General features: G+C 38.9%; 1 protein-coding gene across 1 annotated transcript; it reads left to right on the forward strand.

The window, feature by feature from the left end:
- Nucleotides 1-190: 190 nt before the first annotated feature.
- Nucleotides 191-9,396, forward strand: LOC138971737 (zinc finger protein 37 homolog). Its single transcript, XM_070344533.1, has 2 exons — nt 191-277; nt 4,982-9,396. Exon 2 carries the CDS (start codon nt 5,011-5,013, stop codon nt 7,294-7,296), a length of 2,286 nt encoding a protein of 761 aa, XP_070200634.1. The 5' UTR covers nt 191-277; nt 4,982-5,010; the 3' UTR covers nt 7,297-9,396.
- The last annotated feature ends 1,235 nt before the right edge of the window (nt 9,397-10,631 follow it).

Below are 10,631 nucleotides of genomic sequence, written 5' to 3' on the forward strand. Positions count from 1 at the left end.
ATGCCTGCATGGGACAAACTTTTTGCTTCTGTACTGAACATCATGAGAAATTGCAGTTTTAACGCTGTGTTACCCAGGAAGAAAAGTGAGAACACACCTACACACATGCGCACGCACACACACACACACAGTGCACTCATTTTTGTTCTTATTGCGCCAGTTTTCTGTTCTAAGACGTGAGTTCAGATAAAAAGACATTTCCGTCTAGCAGACAGGCAATTTCAACGAAAAGATATTTTGGCTGTACTTTTCTTTTCCAACGCTGCATTATGATTGTGTAAGTGACAAAAAGGTGAATGCATACGATAACATAGAAACGTTCACGCATTTAGCATATCCTGCAATGCTGATAAACGTGTTTTCCGTGCTAGTTGTTGAGGCTACGTCGGTTGCTTTTGCTATGGGGCAGTGCAGTTTTCCACAGCTAGGAGGGATTTACAGCCCCTCCCCCATGATTGCATTTTACTGTGCATCTGGAATGGCGCAAAAATCTTACAAGAGTAAACAATAGCATCTATAGGTCTTTGCATGTACCTGGCCCAATGAATATATTCGTACAGCTGTACGAGTTGTTCATTGCAAGTTCAGTAAATGAGTAATGAAAAGATAACAATTAACTCGGCAATGAGACTGCACGACTATACAAGACAAAGTGTCCTATTATACCTGCATTTGGAATTAATTTTTCTTTGAAGGAAATCATTCATAGTCAACACTTCTTTTAGCTTAAACTTCAATGAAGAGCATTTCTTTGACATTCATGTATACATATTGTATAGACCCTATCGGTATTCCAAGCTCTCGTAATCTCTCGCAAACTTCAGAGCACAGCAAAGCATGCGGTACAGCGATCTCGTGCGAGCTGCACAAGCCAAGGTTCGAAGTTCTCACGATGTTCAAAGCATAACAAAGAGCGTGTCTCGCGAGAACTGCTCGGATACCGAAAAGGTCTATTGAACAACAAAACCTTTGGTGCTCAAAATGATGTGGACAGTGTGAGCTCAAGTGTGATGGCAAATAAATAAGTATAAGAGCATTCTATCTCAGGCATGTAAACCATGGTGGCAGGAAAGAAAGGTTATTTTTTTCTTAACTCCAATTGCATGTCAGCAGGAACACTAAATACGTTCAAAAACTTACTTGACAAGCACTGGAGACAATTTATGTTCTCTACAAATTTAACTCAATTGAGATCGTCCTAGGACGTACGCAGCGCACAAATATAAACAACGATATTTCAAATCACTAGCTGAAATACATAGCAGGCAAAAGCCTATCAGGCCACTTATGTTATGTTATGTTATGTTATGTTATAACAATTATTCACAGCATGCGGTCGAAGGTAAAAATGCTAACTGACATTTTTGCATTGATCTCAAGAATTTATGCTCGAGAATGTTGTCAGGATCAATATGATTGTTGTACTACTACGTGTTTTCAGATCTCTTTACAAGCAAATGCCAGTTAGATCGATTTTTAATTAACTATAAGATATATTCATTTAATGCCAAAAAGCAAACTAATACCTCTGTTTTTAGATGCTGTCTCTTAAGACTTGCTTTTCTCACATATGGCCCAAAGTCAGAATAGGTGTCCATTTTTGTGACATACAAAATCAATTTTAAAAATGAACATTTTCTTTGTTTTGAAAATAGAGATGTATTTTAGAGCATAGATACGCAAGGAACAGCTATGATTTAAGAAAACTCATGTTTGATCACTTCACAGATTCAGGTTTAAAAGTTTGCAGGAGTTCATAACTTCACACTGTCACAAAATTTAGACTTGTTAAATCATTGTTGCTACATCATGTATTGGGTCTGTTTTAGACATCTGAGCAAATTGCTACAGCAAATTACTTTGCATTTCAAGCAAGTTAAACTTGTTTTGGCCACGCATGATGCAGATGTGAACTCCATTAATGGGAAGTTCATAACTTCACATAATTTACTTTTATTGGTATAATAAATTTAATTTATACAGGCAGGAAACAATTTGTTTTGTTTTTTAATCTGAAAAAGGTGAGCTGGAACATGAAGGTAATTTTTGAAGATGAAGTGTGGAGAAGATTTTTTGGTTATCTGTATTATTTATAGAAATTAATATTGTCACAATTTTTTCACAGCAAATATTAGCATAAGTTATCATTAAATCTACAATTTTGCTGTTTTTGTGCAAAATGTGCTTGAAAAGTACCATCAAAAGGATTTCAATACACCAAAATGTTTGTCTGACTCAAAAGAGTTGGCAGAAACTGAAAGTTTTTTTAGAATGTCCTAGGAGTTCATAACTTCACACCGTGACATCACAAACTATGGCTAATTCAAACCAAAGTAAGAAAGTGCATATGTCATCTTATTTTCTCTCCAGCTACTCTTTGTAATCAACATACAACTAAGTAATAAAAGTAAAACATTTGTGAAAACAAACGATAACAAAAATCATAAAATGTGAGCGTGCGCATAACTTCACAAGAATTTTTGTTATGTTGGTCTCTAGTACAGTTACTGTATAATATATTTGCAAAACAATGACAAACTGAGAACACAGAGTTATAGTATAGGCTAAAGCTGCACTTATATTACAAAATCAGATTTTAATTGCCAAAATAAAACAAATTGTTTGAAACTTGTGAAAGTTCATAACTTCACATCAATCACACATTTATACTAAAATAACTAACTAAAGTCTCTTGCAAATAATTCTTAACAACTTAATGATTTACTTAACCAAACTCAGTCATGAAAACTGTTACCGAAATCATTATTTAGTTAGTGTTTATGTCAGCTGACTGTGTGTTCATAACTTCACATCATTTATTTAACTGAAAAACTACGTACTAAAATCTGCTGGTAAATTAAAATAAAAATGACATCAAACTGTAACAGCCTACTCTGGAGAAGAGCAGCACATCATTTGAGGTAGTGATTTAGTGCAGTAAATTAATTATTGTGTATAAATCATACTCATGGCATGTGTTCATAACTTCACACCGTGGGGCTGAGGGTCAGTTGATGTGAAGTTATGTACACCGTGCAGTCAACCCAGATTCATGCTGGAATTATCAAAATGTAATTTTGAGGGTTGATATTCAGAAAACTTCTTACAAAATGTCCAGATAAAGTCAAATGTACTCTTTTGCTATTAACAAGGCATTATTTTAAACACGCCCTTGAAAAATGAGCTTGAGTTATGTGAAGTTATGAACTTCATGACAAAACGGCTAAGTACTTCAGAAAGAAACAGTCAGCAGCCAGTAGATTCTTTTTGTGATGAAAATCATGGTACAGTGTAATTTGGAAACTGAAAATAGTCATTTTACATATATTTTGGGTTTTGACATGAGTTAGTAACTCTCACATAAAAATAGTGCGCAAGACACAGAGAAAATGGCTAACTAAAGCATACTGCTTGACTTTAGTGACAAAAATTGCTTAGTATCTAAATCTAATGTACTTTTATATGCAAAATTGCTGTTCCACTACAACCTTAACTTTCATGGCTAGCATTTAAGGACAAAAAACACTCTCAGTGGAGATAGTAGGAAAGTTCATAACTTTCTCACAAGAATTTTTGAGTCACTTGAGAAAAAGTGACTCTATGTAATCGGTCAGTGTTAGTCTGTCCGGCCGGCCGGCCGGCCGTCCGGCTGGCCGGCCGTCCGTAGACACCACCTTAACGTTGAACTTTTCTCGGAAACTATCAAAGCGATCGGGCTCATATTTTGTTTAGTCGTGACCTCCAATGACCTCTACACTTTAACGATGGTTTCGTTGACCTTTGACCTTTTTCAAGGTCACAGGTCAGCGTCAAAGGAAAAATTAGACATTTTATATCTTTGACAAAGTTCATCGGATGTGATTGAAACTTTGTAGGATTATTCTTTACATCAAAGTATTTACATCTGTAGCCTTTTACGAACGTTATCAGAAAAACAAGGGAGATAACTAGCCTTTTCTGTTCGGCAACACACAACTTAACGTTGGGCTTTTCTCGGAAACTATAAAAGTGACCGGGCTCAAATTTTATGTGAACGTGACTCATTGTGTTGTGAATAGCAATTTCTTCCTGTCCATCTGATGCCTCATATAATATTCAGAACTGCGAAAGTGACTCGATCGAGCGTTTGCTCTTCTTGTTTATTTCTCAATTACTCAAACACCAATGAATGAACTTGATGCAAACTTTCAGTGTGACTGCTGCTAGTGGATCCAAATGCATTACAAAGCTAGGTGTTCCCCAACCAGTCAATTTACTCATTTTATAAGGCAAAAGGTTGGAAAGTTCATAACTCTTTTTTCACAAGAAAATCTGCACGTAAACTTCAAACTACTTTTGAACATGCAAAAACAAGTCAAACAACCCTTTTTATGTTTTATACCTCTGCAAAACATACTGTAAAATACTTTTTTACAAAAATATATCAGGTTTCAATCTTTAATTATTATTTAGAGCTGATCAGTGAACATAAATGAAGTCTTACGGAAATAGTTATGAACTTTCTGTGAAATTTTGTCTCCCCATTTTCTGCAGGCTCACTGACAAAATTCAAAAACTTTGCTTTGTCAAAGGTACATTTGAGTTTTACTGGCTCAGTGAAAAGTCATTCATGACATTCTGTCCCATAAGTATGACAGAGTAGACCATGTTTCAATATGCGGTAAGGTCATGTCACAAAAAATGGCCAAAATGTAGTGCTGCTGACTTCAGATAATGGCGACATTTTCATTAAAAACAACAACTGAGCACACAATGTTTCTCTAGGTGTGTACTTCATACTTTTTTTTACAAGTCTCATTAATCTTTACAAGGATTTTATTTTTCTTTGATGTACAAATCAGGTTAGAGCCAAGGTTGCACAGCTATTTCAGCTGTGGACACCATTTCAGACTTAAGGCCATATATATTTTGAATTGGAGATTGTAAAAAGACGGTTCTTCTGTACACAAGTGTAATTTTCCCTTTTGTTTTTCCTGGGCAGTTGGCTCAAAGCAATCTACAGGTGATATCATGGCATCAGCATCTTCAGGGATGGGTCAGGCTACGCACACAGTCAGCATGGAACAGGTGCACAACCACCCACCTGTCACTGGCATCCCTTCACACTCACAGGCCCAGTCTCTCAGTGACTTGCCAGCTCTGCACAAAAGCCAGCGGCCTTTCCAGTGCGGTCTGTGCAGCGTGACCTTTGACATAAACATGGAGCTGGTCACCCATGTTCACAGACATTCCACTATCAAGCCTTTCCAGTGTGGTTTCTGTAAAGTGAGCTACGAGAATAATGTAGAACTGACAGTTCATGTCAAGACACATGTGATGTTCACCTTTCATGTACCGTCTGAACCTGTCAGCGCCAGCGCCTACCTGTCAGTCTCTTCGTGTCTGCATCAGGACCAACCTCCAGCAGAATGGAAGGCACAGGAAACGAATTTTCATGACAACGCATTGCACCAAGCAGAACATTGCGCCATCAGGGAAAAAGCACCGACTGATCCAGACACTATTACAGCCAGTACAGAGACAAAGCCAGCTGCCAGTACAGTTCAGCACATAGGATCTGAAATGGTTGTGGAAAACCCCTGGCCTTGGCATGGCAAGGAGAAAATCAAACCTGAAGTACCGTCTGACGATGAGATGGTTGAGTCAGACCAGTGTGTTGAACCTGAAGTCAAAACTGAAGGCGATGTAGAAGGTGTTGGAAAAAGAGCCAAGTTAGCAAAGAAACGCCAGGTAAGCAAAAGAAGCAAGGAGAAACCTTTCCATTGTGATATTTGTGGTGCTAGCTTTAAAGCAGCTCGTTATGTCAAGGATCACAAAAGAAGAGTGCATAAACTTTCCCTAGCGCAGTCATGTCGTAGGTCAGGGCGCACTCGGATTGCTACCAACAAAGACTCAGATCCTGCAGTGTTAGAAACAGCTCAGTCCGACCCTGATGAAGAGTCAAGTGACACATCAAATGATAGCGAGGAGAAAGCAGTAGCTGATGATCTGTTTGAAGACGATATGACTACTGCCACTCAAAAGACAACTCAGCCTTCTAGCGGTAGCAATAGCAAGATGCAGTTTGAATGCTCAGTTTGTGGGAAGTTTTTGAAAAACAGAGACAGTCTGAGAAAGCATGAAGACATTGTTCACTCTGACAACAGACCGTTTCCATGCTCTCAGTGCTCCTTGCGGTTCAAAACCAAGAAAACAATGAAAGATCATGTGTCGTTTGTGCACAACGATGAAAGACGTTTTCCTTGCAGCCACTGCCCTGCTCGGTTAAAAACCAAAGTGCAGCTGTCTAATCATGTCCGCAGTAAACACACCAATGAGAGGCCGTATCAGTGTGAGCATTGCTCTGACAGATTCAACCTGAAAGGAACCCTCACCAAGCACATCCTCAGCAAGCACTCTGAGGACGCTGATGTCAGTAATGGAAACAACGCTGGTGAAAGACCACATCAGTGTGTGTACTGCTCTGCTCAGTTCAAACTGAAGGGAACCCTGTCAGCACATATTCTTATCAAGCACAGTGATATTGACAGCGCAACTGATGACCGACCGTGTGCATGCCCACACTGTCCCAGGCGGTTCAAGGAGAAGTTCAGCCTGGGGTCTCATATAGCGAGAGTGCATGACAATCGGAGGCCGTTCCCTTGCCCTCACTGTGCAACACGCTTTAAAAGCAAAAGTGAACTATCCAACCACGTGAGCAGAAAGCATAACACAGAAACGCCCTATCAGTGCGCTGACTGTGGGAAATGCTTCAAGATCAAAAAGGATCTGAATCAACATTTCTGCAAACCCAGAGACTGTCCCATTTGTCAGCTTTCCTTAAACTGTCAAAGCTCCTACGAGAACCACATGCGCCGGAAACATTCCACGGAGAATTTCCCATGCACCACCTGTCAGAGATCATTTCCAACGCGGCGTGAGCTTGAAGTGCACACCAGAACTCACACTAACGAGAAGCCGTACACCTGTGAGTTTTGTGGGCAGTCCTTTGCCATGCTGACATACCTCACCTATCACAGAAATGGCCGACACCTCAACACTAGGCCATTCAAATGCAACATTTGTCAGAAGGGCTTCAATTCTCACCCAAGTCTGTGGCAGCACAAGCGGCGTCATCTTGGTGACAAGAGGTACGCGTGCACTCAGTGTGACAAGACGTTCTATACGTCGGGCAGCTTGAAACAGCATGCACTGACTCACACAGACCTCAGACTGCATGCCTGCCCCGAGTGCGGCAAAACCTACAGAAGTCGCAGCAACATGACCTACCATTGGAAACATGCCCATCAGCTCTGAATAGAATTTTTGAAATAGAATCTGAAACGTATATAGACCACTAGCATTCTAAAATTTAAAAACAAAACAGGTTAGTTATTGGAATGTTTTATCATAAACACAATTGTCATTAGACAGTATTTTGACCAAGTTGTCTCTTGATGGATGGGAAAATTGAAGAGAAAGAGAAGTAAACCCAGTTAACCTTCACCGGATCACGCTTTGGACTAAGTGGGTCGTGTATGACCCATACTTTATAAAGAAGGATTCAACGTAAGAAGTATGGGTCTTACACATCCCACACCATCCGAATAGGGATAAACTCTTTTACCGCCTCTTTGTGGAGTATGGGTCGTAAACAACCCACGCCATCCGAATAGGAATAATCACCATAAAATGCCTTCTTTAATTCCATATGGGTCGTCCACGACCCACAACATGGTTGATATGAAGGTTCTATAGTGTTGAGAATTACATGAAGTCTCAATCAAGAACTCCCAATAGTTTTAGAGATACAGACACTTTTGTGAGGCTCTGGGTCGTACACAACCCAGGAAGCACGGTGAAGGTTAAGGCCAAAAAAAAAAAAGGTCTGTTTACGGTAACCCGACCGACCCTATTTTTTTCGCGCGACCCTAGACTTTTTTTGGGCATTTGGGGAAAAAAAAAAAATCTTTTGGTTTTTTTTTTCAAAATAACGTAAAAATATGGGTTTTTTGGGGGGAATAAAAAAAAATTTAAAAAATCCCGACCTACCGACCCTATTTTTTTGGCCTATGTTACCGTAAACAGACCTATTTTTTTTTTTGGCCTAAGCATCCTGTAGTTCTTTTCTGTTAATTGTCTCTTGTGATTTGCGCAATTGCATGTCCATCCACTTCAAAGACCGCTAGCTTGACGTACATGTAGTGAATGCATAGTTTCATCTGGGATCAAAACCGGCACGGTTGGCCTAGTGGTAAGGCGTCCGCCCCGTGATCGGGAGGTCGTGGGTTCGAACCCCGGCCGGGTCATACCTAAGACTTTAAAATTGGCAATCTAGTGGCTGCTCCGCCTGGCGTCTGGCATTATGGGGTTAGTGCTAGGACTGGTTGGTCCGGTGTCAGAATAATGTGACTGGGTGAGACATGAAGCCTGTGCTGCGACTTCTGTCTTGTGTGTGGCGCACGTTATATGTCAAAGCAACACCGCCCTGATATGGCCCTTCGTGGTCGGCTGGCGTTAAGCAAACAAACAAACAAATCTGTGATCAAATGTTGCAAAAACGAACCTTTCTTGCTTAAAAAAAATCTAAATGAACTATAGTTTCAATTTGAAACCATACATGTATGTAGAGTCTATTATTTATACGCATGTAAACATCATATGTGAGCTTGTATTGAAAGAATGAATTAGCTGTCCTGTGCAATAATAATTTTTTACTTCATGCAGTTTTTTTAAAAGTTGTTGGAATGTTTACTATTTTGAGTGTTTTAGACTCGTACTCGTAAGCTTTGTTGTCATAAGCAAGGTTATTTAATAGTGTTTTGATTTTAATCATAATGTATAGATAAATATATGGTAAAGATGATGTTAGTGTGTACAGTCAAAGAGAATATATAGTGTGTGAGAGGTTACAACACGAGTGTTTTTTTTATATGGCTTGTATTTCAGTCAAGACCCAGCGGATGAATATCATGAATGTCAATTTTACTATTAGAGGGCTCTCATTTGTATCGTTTGTAGCATCATGTTTGTTGTTGACATTCCTCTCAATGTAAAGCATAGCATAGCTAACTCTCCCATTTGTGCAGCCACTGACTAAGGTAGCGTGAGATTGAAGAGCTTAGCTTTGTACATTCACAATCTATAAAGCTACATGTTTTTTTTTGTATTGCTAACTTCATTTGAGTGTTTGAATGTGTTGAAACATTAGGTTAGAGGTGAGGAGGGGTTGGGGCACCTGCAAAATATATGTCTGTTGTTGGCTTAATTCACAGTCCGTGGGAGAAGTCGATCATCGTGCAGTTCCTTTTTGTTGTACATGGCCAGTAATCTAGATAAAAAAAAGTAAAGAATTTATACGTGTGTCCATGACCATGCCAATTCATTGTATTCTTCTGTTGAAACCTCATGAAACAAAAGTGAATACATTTTGTTCAGTTTTCAGTTTTAATTTTTTCAGTTGTTAATATTATGACTTCTTCAGAGTGGATGTGTCTGTTCTCATGCAAGTGTGTATCCAGACATGTTTGCTTCACTGCAGTCAGTGCTCTCACTTCGTTGTGTAATCTCTGCATTGATTCTCAGACAAAAATACTGCACAAGATGGCTGATGTGTAAAATGGCTTCTACACAGAGAGCCCAAACCTTTACTTACACTTTACACACACTCACACACACATGTGTGCACCAACACATGCTCACTCAAACACAGAGGGTACAGAACAGACAGTAGATGTAATCACATTTTTAGAAATCTATACCCGGCATAATCATGTTTAACAAGCTTTCCATAAAGATCGTGAAAGTACACAGAAAGACACAATCCTCAGGCATGTAAACAAACATAAAAACAACAAATGTGAAAGGTAAATGTCTAAGTTTATTTCATATAAATACAGAAACTTTTTGAAATCATGAAAATATTTTATAAACACTCATGTGTCCAACTGCAAATTACAAATAGATTATGATGTAAGCTTCCTCTTTTTGTGTGTGTCTTCACACACACATACACACACACACAAACACTAATGCTACTAACATTTTGACTAACACATACACACTAACACGAACACACACACACACACTAATGCTACTAACATTTTGACTAACACATACACACTAACACGTACACACACACAAACACTAATGCTACTAACATTTTGACTAACACATACACACACACATACACACAAACACTAATGCTACTAACATTTTGACTAACACATACACACACACATACACACAAACACTAATGCTACTAACATTTTGACTAACACATACACACACACATACACACACACAAACACTAATGCTACTAACATTTTGACTAACACATACACACTAACACGAACACACACACTGATCCCAACTCATTCTGAGTAGAGGCGATAAACACTTTACAAAAAAACAATGAAACTTGGCCGAATTGGACACAGCATAGATGATTTGTCAATTTTGTCCGATGAAGAACAAAGTGTAAAACAGCGTTCATGGATTGAAATAATGTAACCTAAAAGTGACCTAAGACTTCAAAATAGCAAAACAATTGAGGGCCCAAATTTTAGAAACTGCACTCTGTAATTGATTAAAAATACCGGAAATAACTCTGTTCGGATTTGTATGTGTAGTGAAAGAGAGAGTACTATTGG

This window comes from Littorina saxatilis, linkage group LG7 (genome assembly GCF_037325665.1).
Source record: "Littorina saxatilis isolate snail1 linkage group LG7, US_GU_Lsax_2.0, whole genome shotgun sequence".
Classification (NCBI taxonomy): domain Eukaryota; kingdom Metazoa; phylum Mollusca; class Gastropoda; order Littorinimorpha; family Littorinidae; genus Littorina; species Littorina saxatilis.